Source organism: Martes martes (genome assembly GCF_963455335.1).
Source record: "Martes martes genome assembly, chromosome: 3".
Classification (NCBI taxonomy): Eukaryota; Metazoa; Chordata; class Mammalia; order Carnivora; family Mustelidae; genus Martes; species Martes martes.
Genome location: NC_137890.1, coordinates 183,426,713 through 183,453,567, shown reverse-complemented (window position 1 = coordinate 183,453,567; position 26,855 = coordinate 183,426,713). Strand labels below are relative to the sequence as shown.

Here is a 26,855-nt window from a genome sequence, read left to right as displayed (position 1 = left end):
ATATAATGAAGTATCTATCGGGTCACTTTAATTTGTGTTTCATTTTATCAGGACAATAATTCTGTGTAAATTTACCCTTCAAATTTGTTGTTTATGAGGTGTACTTTTTAAATTAAAAAAATATATAGAAGCAACATTCCTTACAACATACCTGATCCAGTTTGGCTCGCTTTAGTTTCTGCAGTGTTCTGTCAGAGGTCAAAACTTTTGAACTGCTATGAGCTTCAAAATATTCTTCTACCAAATCACTCTGAAAGCAGATACAGCAAAATCAATTCTTAGTTTCAGATATTTTTAAAATTCTGAAGAATTTTTAATTTTTTAAAAGATTTTATTTATTGGGGTGGGAGTGGGGGAGAGAGAACAAGCAAGAGCCCAAGAGCCAGGGCAGGGAGAAGCAGACTCCCTGCTGGGCAGGGAGCCTGATGCGGGGCTCGATCCCAGGACCCTGGGATCATGATCTGAGCCTGAAGGCAGACACTTAACCCACTGAGCCACCCAGGCATCCCCAGATATTTGATTTTGTTTTGTTTCGTTTTTAAAGATTTTATTTATTTATTTGACAGAGAGACAGTGAGAGAGGGAACACAAGCAGGGGGAGTGGGAGAGGGAGAAGCAAGCTTCCCACAGAGCAGGGAGCCCAACGTGGGGCCCAATCCCAGGACCCCGGGGTCATGACCTGAGGCAAAGGCAAATGCTTAACGACTGAGCCACCCAGGTGCCCCTAGATACTTGTTTTTATCAAAACTAGACATTAGCATAAAATAGGATACGTGAAATTCTTTATTTGGCACTATTTTCTTTTTGAAGCAACACCACAGATTAAGGACCAAGGACATTTAATTCTAGTAGTAAAACTGAGTAAGTCTTAAGATCATAAAAGTTAAAGAAATGACTAGATGGAAGTAGTCTGTTCACAAAAACGATTCCTAAGTTCCAACATAAAATTTCCATTCGGACTCCTATCGGGACCTTCATTTTGCCTCACACAGTTCTTACAAATCCTTTAACAGCCGGAGAACTGGAAATGAGGAAGATATCAACAGTAAAGTAAGACACCAGCGTACCGTTGCAGTGAAGTGGCTCACTACTTGTTCTGCGGACGTGAGCCCGGACTCACCGCCACGGGGGTGAGGAGCGATGGAAAACCTTTCAGAGCGGTATAGGCTTCCTAGACTCCCCTGAATCTTTACACCCAGCACCAGGCAATGAGCCTTTTCTCCGGCCACGGCGCTTACAGTGTTCTTCCAAACGACTCAACGCGGACCCACAGCCACTTCGCTTACTACTTGTACTGACCTGACTATATCAGCAATGTTATCAAAACAAAACTATCTAAAAAGGTGTTCACTGAGAAGTCTTGCTTCCAATTCTCCAATCAAAATTTATTTAAAAGCTCATTTTTATACAACTGAACTGAGATGTCACCTTTAGCATGTGGCACTGATACGTGAATATGAATGCAGGCAGGCAAAACAGAAAGTTCGGAAACAGACACAAATGCAGATGGGCGTACTTATGGGAAAGACTGAAAATACAGAAGTAAAGAAAAAAAATTATGTTGATCCCCCAAGTGAATCCCTTTGGGGTAGCTTAGCTTTAGGATATTACACAATTTTTTTCTTTAAGGTTAAAGTCTCCACTTACTGTTTTATCTCTTTTCATTTTCTTAGAAGGTGTTTCTTTGCAAACAGGAGCTGACATAGCTCTATTCTGAGATGGACTCTTTTGGCTCAAGATGACTTCATCAGTGTCCTCTTCGTGTTCCTGGGCAACGCCGTCATCGTCTTCTGAGTTGGAAGCTGAATATTCACTTTCACTGTCAGAATGAGACCTTGGAACTGGCAGGGGGAAAGCAAGTGGGACAATTTGAGAATCTGAGGAGAGGCACTGGAGGGTAATGGAAAGAGCGTGGACTTTGAAATAAGAGAATTTCACTCCTGGTTTTGTCATTACTTTCTGATTTCCCCAGAGCTAGTTATTGTGTAAAGTTCTCCGAGCACCAGTTTCCTCATTCCTCAAATGAAGCTCACAGCGCCTAATTTAATGAACCATTGTGAAGATCACACCGAAAGGTATGCAAAGCAACTAACAATGCCTGATACCCAGGAACTGTCAATCATACCTAGTATCCTTTTTTCTTCTTCCTTGCTAACAAACTCCCATTTTGTAAAATGTGGCAACGTGTCTCACCCTAAGGAATAAATCATCATGGTAATTATCTTCTCTTCTGTCAGATACTTGTTTTCCCGGCCTCTTTTGCAACTAGGATTGGCTATGTAACCCTCTGATCAATGACACTTGAGGGAAAATTTGCTAGAAGCTTCTGGGAAATATTTCCCTCACTTACGGAGGGAAAGCCCCTTATTTCTACCAATAGCTTAAAGGTAAAAAAGCCATTTGCAATAGGAAGCACCAAACCTAAAGAGGAAAAATGCTGGTGACAGAACAAGAAGATAGGAAGAACCTGGGTCCTTTATGACACTGGAGTTACCTCAACCATGGAACGCTATCCCTACACTTTTCATGATGTGAGATAATTATATGTCTACGGCTTAAGCCATTACTGTAGAATTTTCTATTACTGCCTATACAAAAATGCCATCCTAACTGACTCAATAAATGGTAGCTACTATTCTAAGTATTACTAATAGACAGGCACATTCCATCCAGAGCTGATACAAGAATTTTATTTTTTAACAAACCATAGCAACCTCCACTATTCCCCAGAAATAATAAAGCGAGTTTTACACTCATGAAGAATAAAACTATTTTACATTCAACAAAGTAAGTATAAAACTTTTATAAAAAGTTAACTTCTGGGGCAGCTGGGTGGCTCAGTGGTTTATGCCTCTGCCTTCAGCTCAGGTCATGATCTCAGGGTCCTGGGATCGAGCCCCCCATCGGGCTCTCTGCTCAGCAGGGAGCCTGCTTCCCTCTCTCCTGCCTGCCTCTCTGCCTACTTGTGATCTCTGTCTGTCAAATAAATAAAAAAAAATCTTAAAAAAATAAAAATAAATTTAAAAGATAATAGCAGCTAACACCGCTGAAACACACATCAAGGTCAAGCACTATACTAAGCACTTTTGACATCTTTTATTTCCATTCCTCTCAGAACGACTCCAGGGCTGGTAAAATTTTCATCCCTATTTTGTAAATGAAAAACCTGAGCCACAGAGAGGTCTCTGTAAGTGGCAGGCCAAAGATAAAAAACAAGCAGCCTAAGACTAGAACCAACATAAACCATTACTGCCCCTTGTTTAGGTGGTTTTTTGTAAAAACTCAGTTTCAAAAGAAATACATACCTATTAATCTTTTCCTCAGACCACTAGGTGCTGTTGACAGAAGTTCACTTTTATCGCTGTTCTGTTTAAAAATAAAGCAATACGGTTTCAATAATCAAATAATAATGATGACATGTAAATTAATGATGGATGAGTGGAAGAGGCTAGAAAAGAAAAACATTTTGTTTTCATTAGACTACCTTTGAATTAGAAGACAATGACAAATGACTCTGTTAGGAAAAAAATAGCAGAAAGCCAACAAAAACAATGCAACAAATCCAAGGATTCCGAAAGTGATTCTAGAAGTTGTATTCCAGACGTCTATAAAGTATTTTTTATTATGTAAGAAAAAACAAAATTAGCCTTTCGAATCACTTTCACCCATCAGATTAGCAGAATATTTCTTTTTAAAAAACTGATAATATCCAATGATAATGACTAAGTGAGGGAACAGGCACTCCTATCCATATGGCAGTAGGCCTTTTAATGAAGAGAGAAAGAGATCTCTACATTTTACTCCATTATGTTAAGATTTTTAAGCACTTCACAGAAGAATAAAGTCTGTTTTTCTTTTCCTCACACAACATAATACTCTAACACCAACAAATTTCTAGCACATGAAAATGCCCACTGTTGTATAATGTTAGTGTTTAACAGCATTGATAAAAAGATAAAGTCCCTGTGTTATTTTGGCAATGTGAAATTATGACAAAAAATTCACGTCTGTTGTCTCGTAATAGGTTGTTGGTGCTGGTTTCAAATGTTAATACAATCTGATTTGGGATATTAAGAATAGTACTATAATAAATGAAGTGAACCCAATGGATTTATAAAGTATATGAACTTTTTTGATCCAGATCCTTAAAAAATGTTTTTACATTTTGCACATCTTGATCCACATGTGCATACAGCCTACAATTGAAACAAATTATAATGAAGTAATACTTACAAAATAGACATTCTCAATTTTATTCTCTCATTTTTTAAACAGCAGGTCATAACCTACTAAACTCATCTCAAGACTGAAAGTTGAGACAGCCTGCCTCCATACAGATTAATTATCAGGGATGGGAACACCTGTGTCAAAATAACCATTTTGGAAAATTCTTGCTCAAGAAGGTAGGGCTATAAACTAATAAATAACATCAGTGTTTGCTACAGAAATTTTTGCAAACTAACTTATCTAGACAGTTTGCTCATTAGGGCAACCTGGTCTTCCATCAGGATAACAGATTATCCCACAGGGCAACCAGCTTATCCAACAAGAGGTCATTCTTCAGGACTCAGTTCAAGACCCTCTCTTTTCTGGGTCCACCAATCCTCAAATAGCATATAATGAGTTTATCTATACATATCAGTTTCCCATCTTGATAGCTGTGCATAAGCCTTTTGAGTCCAGATCCCCAAGCCCTATAAATATTCTCTCCTGAACCCCCCCTTCTAAGACAGTGCACACTGCCACTGTGATGCTCTCTCATTGTGGTAGGTCTTCTGATGGTTTCTTGGGGGAACTGACAAGATCCACTTATGTGCTGTGATCCACACCTCGAAAAGGAATGTGCTAATATATCTATATTCTTGACTGGATTACGAGAATGAGTTTTATTCTTTCATGGTCATACAGTATGCATGATATAATACAGGAAGAAAGCATCAAAGACAAAAGGAGGCTCTAACATGTCTACTCTCACATCTAGACTTGCCTAAATAGGACATTTGTACGCAGGCCATAACTATGACCCTGAATGTCTATACTCACATTCTTATAAGGAGTTCCCCAAACTTAGCATATGCACAATTCCAGGCATGTCAAAATTTATAGCCATCAAGCCTGGACACACTCACACATACTCATCATGACAGGTGCATTCATGCCCATCTAGGCTTGTTCATATCCAGAGAGGGCGACTTGACAAGGCATAATGAAAAAACAAAAACACAAAGGGAAGAATAAAAACTGTCAATTCTTTTCAGCTACCCTAGAACGAATTTACCAAAACCAACCTGATATTCAAATGTAAATTATGAAAGGATATACTAATGGATTTAATGGATCTTGGCATCAGTCCCTCAAGAAATAACAGAACATTATGTATAAAAGCAAAGCAAAGCAAAACCAAACAAAACCCATAAAATTTCCAGGCCAGTTCTACTAAGGTGAAAATATCCAGGGATAGTTCTGACAGAAACGGCACAGCGGTTGGGTGTAGAAGACCTGGCTTCATTTTTCGTCTTTTCTCCTTCCCAGTTAGATGAACTCAGACAATCACTTCCCCTCTCTGAACCTCAGATTCTTCATCTAATGTAAGGTGTCCTGTACACTGAGATGAAGTGCCTAGCTGTCACCATGTCTTTGTAACACTAACGTTTTTGCTTGTTTTCGATCGACTGCTTACCTTCAACTGAACTTTGTCTGAAGCAGAATGCCCTGAAGAATAAAACAAGAAGGCATTACTTACCACAGTACTTCAATTTCCATCATAGTCTAGTTTCATTAAACTGCTCCACACTCTCCATAAACTGTGACTTCCAAACCCCCAAAGCCTTACTTCAAATAGAACGTGGCAAAGCAGTTCCTTCATGAGCATTCAGCTAACTCAAGCCAATGATAAGAGGGTTTTGTTTTTTTTTAATTACCATAAAATGTGTTACCTGTTTCAGGGGTACAAGTCTGCAATTCGTCAGTCTTACACAACACACAGTGCTCACCACAACACATACCCTCTGATCACAGGGTTTGAAGAGTATTTCTAGCTGACCCTGTCAATTTGCACAACTTCAATCAGCACAATTATTTCCCCCTTTTACTGAGAGCTAAATATGGGCATACTAAGGCACAAACTGGGTATTAACTATATTTTGTTGAATGAATTTTCAGAACAGTAAAGAGTATATAGCAATGCATTTAGACAAAAAAAAAGAAGCATAACTTGAAGCAACTATGAAAACTATATTCAAAGAGCTGAGATAGAATCTTACCCTTGCTACACTGAGGAATGTTTATCATAATTTCAGGATCATTCTTCAAACTGAACGAAACATTTTTTCTTGGTGTGTTTGCTAGTTCTGAAGCTGTAAACAGACAAAAGTATATAAAACAATCTTTAATGGATGACAGCAGATGAAGGGGGGAAATAGCTTTATTTCACTTACATAAGTTCTTTTTTTTTTTTTAAAGATTCATTTATTTATTTTAGAGAGAGAGACAGAGTGCCCATGTGCTAGAGAGTAGGAGGAGGGGCAGAGGGAGAGAATCTTCAAGCAGACTCCCACCCAGCACAGAGCCTGACGTGGGGCTCAATCCCACGACCCATGAGACCTGAGCCAAGATCAAGAGTTGGTTGCTTAAAAAAGAGAAAGAAAGAAAAAAAGTGGTTGCTTAACCAACTGAGCAACCCAGGTGTCCCTCACTTACATAAATTCTTAGGGAAAAACAAAAAAAGAACCTGCCTGCTACTATTACCAGGAAGATAAACAAACCTACCCATATTAAGAGCACTGCCTCTTACCTTTGTTTGCTATGTTCCAAGCATCTTAAGTCTTCTTTCAATTATCTACAGGTTTCTCCAGAAAATACAAATGAACAGTTTTGGCCTTACTGCTTTCTATAATTGTCATTCTCTCTCCCTCTCCTCTCCATTGACAATTTTACACTCTTTCCATTTCTTTATCATACATACTTGAGGCATACCTTTGCTAGGGGTAAGAAAGAATGGCCAGAAAGTAGGATCTAGAATCAAATGGAAGCTGTGTATGTTTAAAATTATGCTTTAAAAATTCTTAACTCTCCCACCACATGTGGTATATTTTATTTTGTGTCTAAAGTTCTGTAATACATGTGAATAATATATAAACTATAACAGAGCACTGAACAGATGGCTGTTTCTTCAACTGAGCAACAGATTAAATAGTTGGCTTCTAAAATATAGGGCTATTTTAAATGAGAACTATAATCTTTACCTTTAAAGATACTTACGTTCTCAATAGCATGAGAGCCATGCGGAATGGAGCCTAACTAAGGAATGGATTTATATTTCCCAATTTAACATACACTGGCACACTGTTCACTGAGGAAAAAAGGGATATACTATTCAAATTATATCCTTGCCCCCTTTTGCTTTTAAAGGAGAAAGTATACTTGAATTTGTGTAAGTTAAAGCCACTTTACTGACTCAAATTCTTCCTAACCTGTTTCACAGTTTTAGCCTCCAAACTTGAAACTGATCCAGAATACCCATGACAGTCTCCACAAATGAACTGCCTTCTTTTTTCTTAACTAACCTCCTTGGTCTTCTGTATCATTACTAGAAGTTTGTTTGTTTTTTTTTATCTTTCTTTGAAATGATTCCTGCATTTGGGTTCTATGACATTATTCCGGCCCACGGCTACTGTTGGTAGTTTTTCCATCTTTTCTCGGCTTTCTCCTTTGCATATTCTATCTCTAAGTAGTCCTAAAAACCAGCCCTTTGCTTTCTCTTCACACCAGAAGAATGTACTATGTTTAGATTAAAGGCTGTTGATCTAAAGGATAGGAAAAAAAGCTTTACATCAACAAAAAGCTACATTAAGCACCAAGTAATTTAGCTGGGATCATTTTGGTTATATGTTGCAACAGGGAAAAATTCTGTTTTTAAGTAACTATTAAACTACAAAAGGGAAGGAAAAGAATTGAAGAGGAAAAAGAGTAAAAGACAGTTAACCACATATGACTCTTGACTCTACTAATAAAAAATTGAGGCATATATTGTTTGTCTTTTTCATTTTTCTAATAATTCATTTGTACTGTATTTTACACAGCTGGTCTGCAACATATTGGAAATTTAAAAATAAAACTGTAAAATCTTCTTTGCTTTCTCATTAGGCTATTATTTATCCTATCAACCAATCTATTTTTAATTTCCCTAAAGTCATCCCTTTCTACAAGCTTGCTGAACTCCTTCCTGGTCTCTATTGGTATTTCTACCAAGTTTGCTCTTTATTTGCTCTTTTGTTTGCATTCATTTACTTATCCAAGACATGTATTTTAAAAAGCCGCCCAGTCTAACTCCTAGTGTATTTCTAGTCCTGTATCTTCATTAGCCCAATTACATTTAACCATTTATACACAGTAATATATGATTTTATGGCAGGTTAGAGTTCTCTAAAAAATACTAAGGCTGGGGGCACCTGGGTGGCTCAGTGGGTTAAGCCTCTGCCTTCAGCTCAGGTCATGATCTCAGGGTCCTGAGATCGAGCCCCACATTGGGCTCTCTGCTCAGCAGGGAGCCTGCTTCCTCCTCCATCTCTGCCTGCTGCTCTGCCTACTTGTGATTTCTGTCAAATAAATAAATAAAAATCTTAAAAAAAAAAAAATACTAAGGCTGGAGTGCCTGGGTGGCTCAGTTGGTTACCTGTCTGACTTGGGCTGAGGTCATGATCTCACCGTCCTGGGATCAAGCCCTGCATGGGGCTCTGTGCTCAGCGGGGAGTCTGCTTCCTCCCTCTCCCTCGGCCCCGCCCCTGCTCTCTTACTCTCTCCAATAAATAAAATCTTTAAAAAAGAAAAAAATACTAAGGCCTTCTACTTCACTGATATAATTAGATGTAAACACAATTAGCGACAATACTTAATAAGTCAAAGAAACTATTTAAAGACCATTACAGAGGAGCCTGGGTGGCTCAGTGGGTTAAGCCTCTGCCATCAGCTCGGGTCATGATCTTAGGGTCCTGGGATCCAGCCCTGCATCAGGCTCTCTTCTCAGCAGGGAGCCTGCTTCCCCCTCTCTCTCTGCCTACTTGTGATCTCTCTCTCTCTCTGTCAAATAAATAAATAAAATCCTTAAAAAATATATTAAATAAAAATTAAAAAATAAAGACCTTTACAACTAAACATTAGTCCTAACTAAAACACGGATTTTATAAAGTATGATCAATTTCAAATTATCTAGAAAACCATCTTTTCATGACTGTATATATATATATTTTTTTTCCTTTTTTAAAGATTTTATTTATTTGACAGAGGGAAAGAGAGCACGAGCAGGGGGAGCAGAAGAGAGAGAAGCAGGTTCCCCACTGAGCAGGGAGCCCAATGTGGGGCTCAATCCCAGGACCCTGGGATCATGACCTGAGCTGAAGGCAGATGGCCAACCAACTGAGCCACCCAGGCGCCCCCATGACTCTGTATTTCTTTCATTTGTGTTGACAGAAATGTACAACATAACAATACTTAAGTTTCTTGCATCCCATATAATGGAAGACCTACATCACGGTTATTATATGCATGTTGAAGATCTACTAGGAGAACTTCTACTTGGCTACTCTTCTGGGGCTCCTCTCCACTATTAGTTCTCTTTCTCCAATGTTCTTTGTCCTGTTTCACGGTTCTGAGGTTTCAGGTTAGTCTTGGTGTCTATCTGATCCTTTCTGTAATAATTGTTTTAGCATTTATTCTCTGGTTTCTCAGCGATCCTACACAGAATCCAGTCATTTTTCCAAATCAAAAAATTTTCAATTACTTGATGTGGATTATAAACACTAAGAAACAGATCAGTTACTGTAAATTATTGTACTTGCCATGTTAGCTTCAAAATTAATAATGAATTTCATATTATACCTTTTAGAAAAACTGCATTTTGCAAATAATTAATTATCATGTTCTATTACATAGGTCTTATAATTATTTCTTATATGTCCTTCATCAGTATCAACTCTTAAGTTTCTCACTTGATCTTGAATGTTTACCTGGTTACTGGCCAGAATGACTGCATAAAAATATACTACTTCAGAAATATATGTTGGTGTTCTATAATTACAGATTAAAAGCCCTATTACACCACTATTATATTTTATTGGGTAGTTAATTATTATTCCCTTACTCTTGACTTCTTCGTGTCCCAAACCTTCATATACTTATGGGCCTCCTTAATTTTCAAACTGCTTTCACATGTTATTTCCCGTCCTCAAAGCTTTCAAATCTAACCCCATACCACAGAACCCAAATAAAGTTTAATTTTAATGTTGTATGTAATTTATTTTAGTCTAGTTTTTAAAAATCAGTAATTCATGTGTAATTAGTGTAAGTGGTAAACTGAGTAAGAAAATGTCACAATAGTCCATTGTAACAATTTAGTTTTCTACAATATAAACATTTTTCTATACATAGTATAAAATTCTTATTTAATAAACTCAAAATATTTGTGATTTAAGCCACTCATATACTTAAAAATTTGTTCAGAGCCTGTGCTACATGTGGGAAGAAGATGAAGACAGGATTCCTAAGATGAGAAGCTTAAAACCTAGCTGAGAACAGAACACATATATGAGCATGAAAATCTGACTTTCTGTATGTTTGAAAATGTGATTATAAAATGACATCCCTCATTCTTTTAGGGAATGCAATAAGATGATAACTGTGGGGAATGTGGTTAAGTACACCTTCTTAGAAAAGCAACTTACCTAATTTAGCCATCTTTTCAGAGTGTTTTCTGTTCTGAAAAGAATAAACTTTATTCCCACCATCTGCAGCAGAGCCATTTTTCAAGGATTCTGAAAGAGAAAATGCAATATGTTTTGGAAAAATAAGCAATAATAACAGAAAAAAAAATCTTTACTAAAAACCTAAGATTTGTACCCCCTATTGTCTTGCATAAAGGTTTAACAATACATATTTATACATATTTTTAGAAATACAAAAGAACTGTTTATATAAATTTAAACACAGAAAACATACTATTTTTCACAATAAACACATACATACATACACACACGCGCACACACACACATGCATACAGCTCCCCTCCCAAAAGCCCCTCCAGACTGAGGGATATACATTAAATTCATGATACTGTTGCCCCTAAGGTGGGAAAACCAAAGAGACTCTATTATGTTTTCTTTTTGAAGCAAACACACAAAGTAAAATGGAGCTGAGGCTGAGATTTGAAGAGTTGTTACACGGTAGCAGCTCTCTTACTCCCTATCAAGATAGTGACTTAATTTCATGCAATCATCCCCTTAAATGAAACTGCTACCTGCAACATACCAGATGCTCATGGCTAGTAGCCTATTCTCTAGCACAGCAATTCTCAAAGTGTGGTGGCATCAGGTATCTCAGGTCCCCGAGGCCAAAACTGTTTCATAACACTAAGATATTATTTGACTTTTTCTCAATCAAGAGTGGAGAGCGAGGGGCGCCTGGGTGGCTCAGTGGGTTAAAGCCTCTGCCTTCGGCTCAGGTCATGATCTCAGGGTCCTGGGATTGAGCCTTGCATTGCGCTCTCTGCTCAGCAGGGAGCCTGTTTCCCCCACCTCTCTCTGCCTGCCTCTCTGCCTACTTGTGATTTCTGTCTGTCAAATAAATAAATAAAATCTTAAAAAAAAAAAAAAAGAGCAGAGAGTGAGGTATTTCAGATGTGTGATGTGTGATGACAGCACCATCCTGTGGGTTAATGGAGTGTGTGAAGCAGATATGAAAACTCAGCTGTCTTCTATTAAGCCAGACATTAAAGAGATTTGCAAAGATGTAAAACAGTGACTTCTTCACTTATTTTTTTTGAAAATTGTTGTTTTTCATCTAAATATACATAATTTCTGTCAATATGTAATGGGCTTATTACTGTTATTACAAAACAGTGCCAGACTTGTCCAAAGTCAGTGCTCACTATCCTTATTGTTTGAGTCCCCATTATATATGCACTAATACTTGGCATTATCCAGACTCCTTACTCTTTGCCAGTCGAGTGAGTGTAAAAATGAATCTTATGGGGAGAGCTGTTTCAATTTCCCTTTTCCTAATCACTAATGAGGCTGAACATCCTTCCACAACTTTATTTCCAAGAAGAAATACCTTCTTTATCCTGTGACTTGTCATCTTACTTCTTTATGACGACATTTGATGAAGTCCTAAATTTTTTTTTCAAAGACTTTATTTTTTTTTTGTTTTTGTTTTTAGATTTTATTTATTTATTTGACAGAGAGAGAGCACAAGTAGGCAGAGAGGCAGACAGAGAGAGAGGGGGAAGCAGGCTCCCCGCTGAGCAGAGAACCCGATGCGGGACTCGATCCCAGGACCCTGAGATCATGACCGGAGCCGAAGGCAGAGGCTTAACCCACTGAGCCACCCAGGCGCCCCAAAAGACTTTATGTTTTAAAAGCAGTTTTAGGGGATGCCTGGGTGGCTCAGTTGGTTGGGCGGCTGCCTTCGGCTCAGGTCATGATCCCAGCATCCTGGGATCGAGTCCCACATCGGGCTCCTTGCTCGGCAGGGAGCCTGCTTCTCCCTCTGCCTCTGCCTACCACTCTGTCTCCCTGTGCTCGCTCGCTCTCTAACAAATAAATAAATTTAAAAAAAAAATTTAAAAGCAGTTTTAGGTTAGAGCCAACCTGAATAGAAAGTACAGAGATTTCCTATAGACTTCCTGCCCTCACAAATGCACAGCCTCCTCCAGCTATCAACAACCCACACCCGCGTGGTAATTTGTTATAATCATGAACCTATATTGACACCTCTTTAACATCCCAAGTCCATAGCTTATATTAAGGTTTACCCTTGGTGTGGTACATTCTATAGGCTTTTTTTTAAAGTTTTTATTTAAATTCTAGTTAGTTAACATACAGTTACCCAATATAGTTAATATTGGTTTCAGAGGTGGAACTTTGCAATGCAGGCTTACACATAACACCCAATGCTCATCACAAGTGCTTTCCTTGACACCCACCAACCCTTTAGCTCACTCCTCACCCACTTCCCCTCCAGCAACCCTCGGTTTGTTCTCAATAGTTGAGAGTCTCTTAAGGTTTGCCTCCCTTTTTTTTTTTTAATCCCCCTTCCCTATGTTCATGTTTTGTGAACTCATGACTGAAATCATATGGTATTTGTCTTTCTGACTTATTTCACTTAGCATAATACATTCTAGCTCCATCCATGTGGTTGCGGGCGGCAAGATTTCATTCTTTTTGATGACTTCCTATAGGCTGACAAAAGTCTAATGACCTGTATCCACCACTGTAGTATAATACAGAACAGTTTCAGTGCCCTAAAAATTCTCTGTACTCTACCTATTCATAGCTCCCATCCCCTGACATCTGGCAACTACTGATCTCCTCGCTGTCTCTGTTTTGCCTTTCCTAGAATGTCATATAGTTGGAATCATAGCCAGTAGCCACCTTTTCAGATTGGCTTCTTTCAATTAATAATAGCATTTAAGGTTCTTCCCTATCTTTTCATGTCTTGATACCTTTTTTTAAGTGCTGAATAATATCCCACTGTATGGATGTATCAGTCTATTTATTCTTTTTTTTTTTTAAGATTTTATTTATTTGGGGGCGCCTGGGTGGCTCAGTGGGTTAAAGCCGCTGCCTTCGGCTCAGGTCATGATCCCAGCGTCCTGGGATGGAGCCCTGCATCGGGCTCTCTGCTCAGCGGGGAGCCTGCTTCCTCCCTTCTCTCTCTGCCTACTTGTGATCTGTCTGTCAAATAAATAAATAAAATCTGTAAAAAAAAAAAAAAAAAAAAGGTTTTATTTATTTGACAGAGAGTGGTGTCTCGTTTTAATCTGCAATTTCCTAATGACATACAATGCTTTTAGTATATTTTCCTATGCTTATTTGCCATCTGCGTATCTTCTTGGTGAGATGTCCAGTTCCTCTGCTCATTTTATTTATTTTTTATTTATTCAATGGATTATTCACTCATTTATAATTATTGATTCTTAATATTACATATTAATATATTGTAAATACATAATTATAATGTACAGCTAAATAATTGATATAATATGAATTATAAATTACTGTTTCATTAATAAAAATTTATTAAGTAAACGAATAAAAGATTTTACTTATTCATTTTCCAGAGAGCGTACAAGCAGGGGAGCAGCAGGCAGAGGGAAGAGCAGGCTCCCCACTGAGTCCTCTGCTCATTTTTAAATCAGGTTATTCATTTTCTGACTGTTGAGTTTTAAGAGGTCTTTGTATATTTTGGGTAAAATTTCTTTTAGTTTTTTTAAAGATTTTATTTATTTATTTGGCAGACAAAGATCACAAGCAGGCAGAGAGGCAGGTCGGGGGTGGGGGGATTGGGGGTGTGGGGAGCAGGCTCCCTGCCAGGCAGAGAGACCGATGCAGGGCTCAATCCCAGGACCCTGGGATCATGACCTGAGCTGAAGACAGAGGCTTTAACCCACTGAGTCACCCAGGCGCCCCACTGGGTAACATTTCTTTAACAGATGTGTTTTGCAAATATTTTCTCCTAATCTGTTGTTTAATCTTCTTGAGAAGCATTGAATTTTAATTAGTTGAATATGTCAGTCTTTTCTTTTGATTACATTAAACTAAAAGAAATTCCTCTATAATCAAGTCAAAACCATATTCTCTTATATTTTCTTATAAAAGCATTTACATTTGCTTTAGGTAAATCTTAAATTAAGGTAATTAACTTGTTTATGATGGGAGGAAGAGATCTAGTTCTTTTTATAAGGATACCCAATTGGCCCAACGCTGTTTACTGACCAGGTCATCCTTAGCTGAGTGGTCTCCAGCGCTACCTCTCTCATGTATCTGATTTTCATATATGCGTGAGTCTGTTTATGGCAAACCTATACTTATGTAACTTAAATGGCACAGAGATGAGATATTTAAAGGTACTGTGTGGTTTCTATGTAAACTAAATTAAATGCTTGAGAAATATTTGATAAAAGTTATTAACTAAAACAAATGGTTTCAAATTAGGTATGAATGAGAGTGAAATCTTTAATTTTTAATTAAAGATTAAAATTAAAAAATTAAAATTAAAAAATTTTTTAAAAATTTTAATTTTTAATTTTTAATCTAAATTTTTAATTTTTAATGAAATCTTTCTTAAAAGATTTAAGAAAAAATTTGAAAAATATAAAAGCATACTATACCAAGACTGCATCAAGTGTCTTTAAATGTACAATCTCATGGAATCCCAGATGATGCATGCATTATGGATATACTGTCTAAAAAAATCCAACACCAAAATCAAAAGGTAGGCTGTTCTTCAACCAGCTGACCTCTAGGGAACTTCTAATTAAAGACTGTGTGTGTGTGTGTTTGCTTATATATATATACATATATACATACGCTTATATATAAAAATATTTGGAGTACAGTAGTTATTTTTATGATTTTCTGGTTCTGACATTTTGATTGACTAATTAACAATGGTTCTTATCACAATGGGCAAGAGTTTACTATAATACATATAAAACTTTTTAATAGGTTTTAAATTACTCAAAATGCGCAAAACCAAAACGTTATGTATATAAAAACCATGGGAGAAATTGAAGTGGGTAATAAATATAAGAAAAAATGTTTAATGCCAATGAGGGATCTTAATACTAGTTGATATAATCTTTCTAGAAATTTGGGAATATGTACGAACACCTTCACCAATAATTCTACAGCTAGGAGTCTCTTCTGAAGAAATAAAAGATCTAAACAAATATTTATGCCCAAGGATAATCACTACTGCATTAGTTACAGTGAAAATTTAGAAATAATCCAAAAGCCTAATAGAGGCCAACTATATTATTTATAAATTTGAATCGGTATTACAGAAATAACACTACCATTTCACACCCATTAGGAAGGCTACTAAAAAAAAAAGTGTTGGTAAGCATACAGAGAAATTGAAATGCTTGTGCACTATTGGTGGAAATCTACTTTGGTGTAGCTGCTGTGGAAAACAATATGGCGGCTCCTCAAAAAATTAAAAACAGAATTACCATATGATCCAGAAATTCCACTTCTGGGAATCTGCCCCAAAGAATTCAAATCAGGGTCTCAAAAAGATAGTTGTACACCATGCTCAGAGCAGCATTATTCACAGTAGCCAAAAGGCTGAAGCCACCCAAATGTCCATTGACAGATAAATGGATAAACAAATGTATATACATTCAACGCAGCAGTACTCAGCCTCAAAAAGGAAATTCTGACACATGCCACACATGGATGAAACTTGAGAATATTATGCTAAGTGAAATAAGCCAGTCACACACAAAAATATTGTATGATTCCACTTACATGAAGTACCTAAAATAGTCAAATTCAGAGAGAAAGTAAAATGGTGGTTGTTGGGCTGTGGGGAAAAGGGACTGGGGAGTTTTTAATGGGTAGAATTTCAGTTTTGTAAAATGAAAAGAGTTCTGGAGACTGCTTACCAATGTGAATGTATTTAATACTGAACTATACACTTTAAGATGGGAAATTTTATATTACATATATTTTACCACAAGTTTTATTTATTTATTTTCTCATAATTTTTTTAAAAAAGATTTATTTATTTTAGAGAGAGAGAGTGTGAGAGTGGGGGTAGGGACAAAGGGACAGAGAGAGAGAGAACCTCAAGCAAACTCCACACTGAGCCCAATGCGTGTCTCGATCCCACAATCCTAAGATCATGACTAAGCCAAAATCAAGAGTTGGATGCTTAGATGACTGAGCTACCCAGGTGCCCCTCTCATAATTTTTAAAGAGATTTTATTTAAACACAATTAAAAACCTAATATAATCCTTAAGTTCAAAAATGGAACTGTGAATAAGGCAAAATTAAATATAATATGAATGGGGCACCTGGGTGACTCAGTCAGTTAAACAGCTGACTTCAGCTCAGGTCATGATTTCAGGTCCTGGGCTGGAGCATCGCCTCAGACTCTGTACTTGGCAGAAAATCTACTCCTTCTCCCTTTTCCCACTCATGCATGCACACGCTCTCTCTAATAAACAAATAAAATCTTGGAAAGAAAGAAAGAAAGAACGAACAAACCACATATTTGTCACAGAATTTTCTAACAGCTAACTTACAAAGAATCAAGTATAGAATTACACTGTTCGTAAGACTAAAAAACAAACCAACTGTTCAATAAGACAAATCATTCTTGAGAACACCTATCTAATTGCCTCAGGAAAAATCTTCTATTTAAGGCTGAGGTCAACTAGCACTTCCGTGCAATGATTGTTCCCCAGACTAGATGGATTAACAGACTATGAGCATTATACCAGGTATGTCAAGATGTGTGCTGCTCATAAGCAGTAGCTTATAATAATAAATATCATATAATAATTTGATAAGTAAAGGAATTAATCAATAAAGTATTTAGAGGTCCTCGTTAAAAGGTCGTTTTCTAACTATTCCAAAGATTCTTTGCCAAATATCCTTCTGTGTCTTAAAAATAATGCCGATTTGTTTTCTATTAAAATAAAAGATTAGGCAGAAGCTTATTGTTCATTATTTCAAATGAGGCTAAAAAAGACTGCAATAGATGTCACCATTTCTTCTCTAAAAAAAACGTTAAAAGAAAACTCTTCTTCCTACACCTTAACTGAAACACCATTTTCCATCCTATCCACATATTGGCAAACAAGAAAAAACAAATCAAAATAGTAAGAGTCATGTCTGTGAGACAATTGTAAGTTATGAGCTCATCTGTAGTACATGCCCATAGCCAAACAGCTCCATTTCCTGGACTCAGAGACTGTCAACACAAGGTTATGTATGTGCATGCACATTCAGACAGAAAATACACACCCAACTGTTAATAGTTCCATGTTCTCTAAAAGCATGCATTCTCAACAGGATTATATTGCTCTTAATGGATTAAAAAATAGCTCCTGGTGGGAGGAGGGAGAATGTGAAAAACATCTTAGATATTACAAACGGTCTGTGGTCTTCCCAATGGCCACAGACATGTACACTGATATATAAACAGATATGTATCATATATGTAGTATTAAAATTTTGTGGGTGGGGGCAATTAGGAGAAAATGTGTAAAAGAAGGCTCTTGAGGGGATGACCGTAAAAAAACATGTTGAGGAACACTGGTCTGAGGCAGTTTCCCAGAAGGGTATGCAAAACTAAAGGCACAGGTTACAGATGTGCTGAGTAACGATCCTCTTAGGCCTTTGAGCATGCCAGGCAGGGCTTGCGGAAGGGGCAGGAATAGGGGTCAGAAGCCCGAGGGCATTTATCGGTCTGGAGCATTCTCCTCCATTTATTCCAGTATGCTCCCAAATATCATTTGCTGTGAATGCTATTATGTAAGAAGTAATGAACTTCTACTACAAATATGTATTACTTTTTTTTTTTTAATTAAAGATTTTATTTGTTTGACAGAGATCACAAGTAGGTAGAGAGGAAGGCAGAGAGAGAGGAGGAAGCAGGCTCCCTGCTGAGCAAAGAGCCTGATGCGGGGCTCGATCCCAGGACTCTAGATCATGACCTGAGCTGAAGTCAGCTGTTTAACTGACTGAGCCACCCAGGCGCCCCCAAATATATATTACTTTTTTCTTAAGATTTATTATTTTTTTAAAGTAATCTCTACATCCAACATGGGACTCGAACTTACAACCCCCAAGATCAACAGTCACATGCTCTACCAACTAAGCCAGCCAGGAGCCTCTTTTACAAAAAGAAACAATTAAAAAAAAAATAAAAACACTTTAGGGGTGCCCAGGTAGCGCAATCAGTTGAACGTGCTACTCTTGGTTTTGGTTCAGAATATGAACTCAGGATCGTGGAACTGACACCCATGTCAGTTTCTGAGCTCAGTGGGGGGTCTGCGTGAGATTCTCTCTCTCTCTGCCCCTTCAATTCACGCTCTCACTCAAATAAAAAATAAACCTTAAAAAAATTTTTTTTAAAGATTTTATTTATTTTTTCAACGAAGAGAAAGACAGCATGAGCACACAAGCAAGGGAGGCAGCAGAGGGAGAGGGAGAAGCAGGCTCCCAACGGAGCAGGGAGCCCAATATGGGACTGGATCCCAGGTCCCTGCAATCAAGACCAGAGACAAAGGCAGATGCTTAACCGACGAAGCCACCCAGGGACCCCAAAAAACAGTTTAAAGACAAATATATTGTTTTCAATCTCTTCTTCGGTCTACCATAACAGGAATGAAGAATTCAAAGTTCTGGGGCGCCTGGATGGCTCAGCCGGTTAAGCATCTGACAAGTCTGCTTGTCCCTCTGCCCCTCCCCCTGGCTCATGCTGCTCTTGCTCTCTCTCAAATACATAAAAATCTTAGGAAAAAAAAAGAAGAAGAAGAATCCAAAATTCTACTCTGAACATGCCCTAAAAAATGTCAACTGTCTAACTGGAGACACTTTTAAAAAATCTACTCTGCCCACTTAGTCTATTAAGGGATAATGTTTTGTTTTTGTTTTTTTTTTTTTTAAAGATTTTATTTATTTACTTGACAGAGAGAGATCACAAGTAGGCAGAGAGGCAGGCAGAGAGAGTGAGAGGGAAGCAGGCTCCCTGCCGAGCAGAGAGCCCGATGCGGGACTCGATCTCAGGACCCTGAGATCATGACCTGAGCCGAAGGCAGCATCTTAAACCACTGAGCCACCCAGGCGCCCCATGTTTTTGTTTTTTTTTTTAGTATCATGCCATTTAACACCAGGAACTAAACCAGAACCATTATGACTCAAGTGACAAAAAGGTCAGGAGTAGTGATGATGGCCATTTATAGGTCAAATATGAGTAAAAAAGCACGTACATGACAGAAATAGGTAACAGAGAAAGAGAATGGGTGCACAGAGGTGACCTGAGGAAGACTAGGAGATTCGTACAAGCAAAGTCCCTACATTTTTAATGTGGTCTCAGTTCCAACGTCCCTAGTGCCCAACAATACTGATTTTGTTCCTTGGTCTTTATTTTTTTAAGCCAACTTAAGTAAATCTGTGTTCCTTGAGCCCTAGCTAAAACATAATAAACCTAAAAAAATGTTAAATATAACCCGGCAGGAATCTGGCTTAGGTGTAAAAAGAAGAAAAACAACACCAGCATGACTAGGTTGAAGCAATATTACTTCTTGGAATGTCCCTTCTATCTCCCTCCCTCCTTCCTTCTTTCCTCCGTCTTTCCTTCCTTCCCTCCCTCCCTCACTCCTTCCTTCCTTCAGGAAGAGACAGAGAGAGTGGTGAGCTTGAGGCAAGGAGGGGAGAGGGGCAGACAGAGGGGGAGTGAGAGAATCTCAAGCAGGCTCCACACCCAGCATGGAGCCCAACATGGGGCCAATCCCACATCCCTGAAATCATGACCCAAGCTGAAATCAAGAGTCAGATGCCCCACTGACAGAGCCACCCAGGTGCTCCCTTTCTAAATACTTCTGTAAAAACCAAAGTAATAATGAAGTGATTTGCTTTATGAAATTATTTCAAATTAGTTAAAAGTGTAAACATCTTAACAAATAACTTTAGATTGGGCTGTAGACTCTAAAAATAATTAAGTGCAGGATTGGTTGCTTATTAAAAAAAAGAAAAAAACTGTAGTTGAGGGGCGCCTGGGTGGCTCAGTGGGTTAAGCCTCTGCCTTCAGCTCAGGTTATGGTCTCAGGGTCCTGGGATCGAGCCCCACGTCAGGGTCTCTGCTCAGTGGGGAGCCTGCTTCCCCCTCTCCCTCTGCCTGCCTCTCTGCCTACTTGTGATCTCTGTCAAAATAATAAATAAAAGCTTTAAAATAAAAAAAAAATGTAGTTGAAATCAGTGCTTCCAACCTTTCCAACTGTACATAAAAACCTTAAGCGCATGCTTTTCTGATGAGAAATATAGTAACATAGCACGCCTGATGAAGAGTTCTGGAGATGGATGGCGACAGTAGCACAGCATCGCGAATATATTCAACACAACTGAAGTATACACTTAATAATGTTAAATATGGTAAAGTTTATATGTCGTTTACAGTAAAAAAAAATAATATAGTTTGCCCCTGCCTAACCTACCAGACTACTGCTATGAATCCAGCAAAGCAGTTTCAGCTACTAGCAGAAATTTGAGCATACTTTCCCCACCCCAACCACCAAAATACCTTGAATATCTCGTCCTAAAACTTCCACATAGTTCTGATCTTTTAAGACTTCCTGGTCATCTTCTTCCAAATCATATTCTGGCTTTTTTATTATTTTTTTTGTGTTGACCAAAAGCTGAGCTCGCTCCTTTTTTAATTTAGCTCCTATAAGAACATCCAAAGAATTAGAACACGACAGGTATAAATTCTTTCCAAATATTACATTTAAATAAGTAAATAAACTGAAATACTTATATTGTCATTATTTAAAATCAGGAAAAAATTCAGTGTTTTCTCTTTGATGAATGTATGTATCACTCTTCACCACAGTTTATATAAAGAAAAACCTTGAAAGTTTGTTATTGGGGGGGGATCACATTTTAATTACAATGGATAGTTATCACTCACCCTTAATACTACTTCATTTCAGATAAGGCTTTATTATTATTATTTTTTTTAGGCTTTATTATTTTTAATTTTCAAAAGTTTGAATGGAATAAGCTAAAAAAGTAGTTTTTATTTAGTTTTACTAGATCAGACACTTTGTGCTATATTTTTTAAGTAGGTTAAAATATTTTAAAAAGTGAGATAATCCATAACCATCACATAAACATCTCTTCAATTTTATAATTGTATAATCAGTACCTCCTTCTCTATCAAGAATGTGATTAAGGACATCATCATCTCCCACAAACTGAACCTCCATCATCTTGTCTTCCTTTAATTCCAGTTTACTCATCATTGCCAACCTAAACAAAAGCAATAAAGAACACAAACATGATGAAAAATTCATTTCAACAATGAAATAAACATTCACATAATACATACATGTAGTTATATGACATTTTAAAAAGTTTCAAGTATGAAAAATATATTATGCATTATTGCATTAATATTATGCTTTTGATAACAGGTAGATCAAGTCTTTATCTGAAAAATGGAAAAGACAGGAAGTGGTGTCAGAGTTGGAAAAAGCCAAATTCAATCAAGGCAACTAAAATATAATAATAGGAAAGCAATTCTTCCTGTAAAGAAAGCCCTAACCAATCTACAGAATGATAACATTACCAGAAAGGAGGTGTTTAATACATGAGAGTTTAGAGAAGGGGCAGACAAGCAAAGAATAATAATTTGGTAGATTTTAGTTATCTATTCACTAGAAATAAACAGTCAATTGGGGGAAGTCCATGCATTTCACTGGTATACCAAACCTGGATCAAATAATCCTCAAGCACCCCCCTTTACTATTATCGCATGCTTACCAAACAATTTTACAGTTAGAATAAGGCTTTCTGGGTGTCATGGTAACGAAACAGTAAACATGCATCTTTCCAATACTTTTACAGTCAGTTCTTCACTGAACAGACTTCAGAATTTGGCAAACAAAAACTTGATCAACTCTTCCTACTCTGAAAAAATTTTGTTTCAGAACTTATACTACTAATGGCTTGAAATGAAATAAGGATGATCCCAACTGGCTCCCAGCTAATCTGTTTACCCAAAAATGAGTTTTTTTCTCTCCTCTCTCTCCTATAAATCCTATTTTCCTTTTTTCTACTAATAATAGGAACTACGGACTATGTCACTTGTGAGTTAGTTATTTGCATGCATGTAACTTACTACATGTTGTCAAGTTTTCTTTTGTAACTAGCACACTTTTTTTTCTTTTTTAAAGTTTATTTATTTATAGGGGCGCCTGGGTGGCTCAGTGGTTTAAAGCCTCTGCCTTAGGCTCAGGTCATGGTCTCAGGGTCCTGGGATTGAGCCCCGCATCGGGCTCTCTGCTCAGCAGGGAGCCTGCTTCCTCCCTCTCCCTCTGCCTACTTGTGATCTCTCTGTCTGTCAAATAAATAAATAAAATCTTTAAAAAAAAAAAAAGTTTATTTATTTATAATCTCTATACCCAACGTGGGGTCAAACTCACAACCAGGAGTTGTATGCTCTACCAACCGAGCCACACACCTCCCCTCCGCCACACTTTTTTTTAAAAAATGACATCTTTACTTTTTTAAAGTTTTATTTATTTAAGTTATCTCTACACCCAACATAGGGCTCAAACACAACCTTAAGATTAAAGAGTCATATATTCTTCCAACTGAGCCAGCCAGATGCCCCTAAAACTAGCACACTTAAATGGCTTGTCTTTATTTTCACTTACCTTTAAAAGCACTACACATTCTGCAGCTGGAAAATTCAGGTAGAGTCACCTGCAACTGTAAAAAGAACTTGGTCAAAGTCGGCTAATAGGAAATGAAAGCAACCAAAGAAGTTCACGAGTTTAATAAACAAGATGAATAGATAAATGCAGTTCTCACAAAGTTATCATGATGGCATAGTAAAGGACAAAACAACCATCAGTATTTTGGCCAGGAAGTACTAGAGACTGAGACGATCTGGACATTGGGGGCAAGTGGCTGGAAAGAGGAAGCCAACATTTGAGCACTTACTGTATGCTGGACACAATTTTGAATATTCTATATGTTATTTTCATTTAACCCTCATAACAACTCTATTAAGGGTTATGTTTTGTATATAAAGATAATACTTCATCTATAATTTATATGACCACTGCCAGCAGAACATAACGTTTTGGGCCATCTTTCTAGTCATGATACTGCTTTCTATTACGGGGAATTTGGATGTATTGGAGAAAAAGTTTGATGCATATACATGATATTTGTATATAATAAAGGAACATATGATTTCTTTATATTTGTTTTCTGAGGGGCTATTTGTCAGGCACTCTATTACGTACTTTCATGCATAGTAGACCACTAAATCCTCAGATTCTTTGAGATGGTTAAAAAATATATAATTCCCCCAGTATACAGATGAGTAAACTTAGGTTAACTATGAAATTACTCATCCAAATTTATACAACTAGAAAATGTGTTAGGGCTAAAACCCAAGTCTGACTGATTCCAAAGTCCCTAATCATTCTACTACACACCTCTCCTGCCATTAAATACAAATTTGTTATCCTTTTTTTTTCTTTTTTAAGATTTCGTTTATTTATTTGACAGAGATCACAGGTAGGCAGAGAGGCGGGCAGAGAGAGGAGGAAGCAGGCTCCCTGCTGAGCAGAGAGCCTGATGTGGGGCTCCATCCCAGGACCCTGGGATCATGACCTGAGCCAAAGGCAGAGGCTTTAACCCACCCAGGCGCCCCCCTCCCTTTTTTTTCTTTAAAGATTTACTTATTTTAGAGAGTGAGAGGAAAAGTGGGGGAGGGGCAGAAGGAGAGGGAGAAAGAAATAATCTCCAGCAGACTCCTAGATGAGTGCACAACTGGACTCAGGGCTAGATCCCAAGATCTTGAGACCAGAACCTGAGTCAAAACCAAGAGTTGGGACACTTAACCTATGAGCCACCCAGGCACCCCCAAATCCATAATCCTAAATGCTTGTTCTGACTTCTGGCTATCACTCATAATATACCTAATCATTTTCCCACCTGGCAGTTTACACATCCAAAGATTTCTATAGTTCCTCTGTGTTTCCAGTTGATTAAATTAAACATGCCTAGTTCTATCAAGCATACTTCTAAAAGCATGGCCAGATTCCATCTAATCTACCTTGTTTTAAAATATAAATAGCTATGTTCTACAAAGGATATGAAGTAGTGACAATAAGCAAATGCAATAAAACAAATAACAAACTATAATACTAATAGGCAATCTGGATCCAGGAAATTATATAAAGAAAGCAGAAAATACACGATACAAAGAATGTGGGCTCTGAGCTAACCGACAATCAAAGTGAAAAAGGAGTAAAGCTCAGTTACGTGATTCTCATGAGCAAAAGTTCAGTGGTTCCTTTGGGGAAAGATTTTCAAGAAAAATTTAAAAACAGAAATTCCAGACAACTGAATATTGTCCAACTTCTCTATGGTATTTTACATAAGGACTGCCTGGACAGAGACACTGTAACTTAATCTTGTTTGTAGTTGAATGCATCTATACGTAATTTCTTTTTCTAGATTTTAAGGCATCTTATTACAGTGCAGAACCAGCAAACTGAAGAAACTTCTACGAAGACCTTGAAATAAACCTTTCCTTCCTTCTTCAACAATTTCTGGAAAACAAAACACACAAAAAAACAACTTGACAACCACACAATAAAATGCAAATTTTTAGTGACCATCTACTTTTCAAGGCACCATCTTTGGGTGCTTACTTTTAAGTGGGACTCATTTCAAGGAGTTAACAAGACAGCTAATAATACAGCAGCACCAAAAGAGGATTAACAGCAACACACCCTCCTTTGAGAGCAAATAGAGGATGGCTACAATTTTTAAAAACATAATCCTTATTTTAAAAAAAAGCTAAATACCAATTTTAATATCAGATAGAGCTGGGTTCTGGTCTTAACGCCCGCCACCCTCATACCTGTGTGATTTTGGACAAAAGTGTGGCGATTACACGAGATCATATGCTTGGCAAAAGAAAATGCTAATTAAATGTTTCCTATCACCGGCTTCTTTAACCTTCACCTCAACCACCTAGAGCTCTTGCATTTCTCTACGTCTAACACAAAAGGTGCCCAGGAAATGAATGAGCGTGTGCAGCGCCATACACGAAGGTGTGGAGCCACGCTGTTTTTCTTCGGATTTTGCAACCACGGTGGGGAGGTATAACGGTTTTATCAGGATTTCAGCTGTAAGACGGAAAGTAACGCATCCACATCCTTTTAATTTAGAAGGCTCTCCCTTAAGAGCCTGGTTCATCCAAATGGTACCGCCAAGCCTGGTCGCAGGGTGACTGCTCGGGGAGGATGCTTCGTTTGGGGCCTTCGGGCGGGGATGACATGTAAGGTTCTCACTTCTGTGGTAGTTCGGGGACGGAGTCTCTTCCTCCGCAGCCTCACCGTGCCTGCTCCCCTCGGGTCACTCCTGCACTTCCGCTACACAGGTTCAGTTTTCTATTTACAAGGACGAGGCTCTTCAAGCCGAGAAACTGACAGGCCGGTAGCGCGTCAGCTGCACGGAAGGCCTCGCAGGGCTGGCGAAGCCCCCAACGGTGCTTCCAGAAGGAGCCTCTAAACCCGACGAGGATTTACGGACTTCGGCGGGTGCCTCGCGCCGCTGACCAGTTGGCCGCGCTCGGCCAGCCGAGGGTCCTCGGGCCCGCGGGGGCCGCGGACAGCCCGGGGAGGACAAAGAGGCAGGCGCAGCGACCCAGCCCGGAGCGCCGGGAGGCAGGCCCCTCTGAGACGCGGGCCCCAGCTCGGCTGCGGCGCTGGGCGCCCCCGGACTCACCTCACAAACCCCCAGCCAAGCGGGAGAGGGAAGCCGGCTGCCGCGTTGTCCCACCACGCACCTCTAGGTCTCGGCCAGGAGCCGCTCCGGCCTCCCCCGGCCTGCCGGACGGTACTCCAGTGACTGGGCGCCGCAGGCAAGGTGGCTTGGGCCCCGGCAAGAAAGGCCAAATTCCGGCTTAAGCACAGCCGGAGAGGGTCGTGGAGTCTCAGGAGCCCGTAGAGAAGCCCGGAAGCCGGCTGGGGGATGGGAGGCCTGCCGGCCGCACACCGAATCTCCCGCCCTGCTCAGGGGGCGGAGTCCAGGGAAGCCAATGAAAAGCGGAGTCAGCCGAGAGCGACGTCGCTGCCCGCCAGTCGGTCTCCGCCTGTCCGCCCCGCCCATCAAGAAACCTGAGGAAAAGGAATCCCTAAACCCTGAGTTCTGGGCCTTTCCTGTCCTGTTTTCGTTTCCGGGGAACGGGGAAGGTAGTGTTGGTTACACCTGGGGAAATTTGCAGAGGTGTAGCTGGTGTGTCTTTAGGCAATCTTAGA

The 26,855-nt window shown here is 38.7% G+C and overlaps 1 protein-coding gene across 2 annotated transcripts in view; it reads right to left on the bottom strand.

Annotated features, from left to right (window-relative positions):
* The window catches only part of ORC2 (origin recognition complex subunit 2), a 44,644-nt gene extending 18,033 nt beyond the window's left edge, over nucleotides 1-26,611 (bottom strand). For both annotated transcript variants that reach the window (XR_013966589.1, XM_080799539.1), the window contains exons 1-10: nucleotides 26,323-26,611; nucleotides 23,226-23,280; nucleotides 21,713-21,816; nucleotides 21,089-21,232; nucleotides 10,719-10,808; nucleotides 6,264-6,356; nucleotides 5,681-5,712; nucleotides 3,306-3,366; nucleotides 1,648-1,841; nucleotides 152-250 (exon numbers count right to left, since the gene is read on the bottom strand). Coding sequence is in view for 1 of the 2 variants with exons in the window: in XM_080799539.1 (XP_080655665.1) it covers nucleotides 152-250; nucleotides 1,648-1,841; nucleotides 3,306-3,366; nucleotides 5,681-5,712; nucleotides 6,264-6,356; nucleotides 10,719-10,808; nucleotides 21,089-21,232; nucleotides 21,713-21,809 (810 nt within the window). In the remaining variant the exon portion in view is untranslated. The remainder of the gene's footprint in view (nucleotides 1-151; nucleotides 251-1,647; nucleotides 1,842-3,305; nucleotides 3,367-5,680; nucleotides 5,713-6,263; nucleotides 6,357-10,718; nucleotides 10,809-21,088; nucleotides 21,233-21,712; nucleotides 21,817-23,225; nucleotides 23,281-26,322) is intronic.
* Nucleotides 26,612-26,855: the final 244 nt, after the last annotated feature.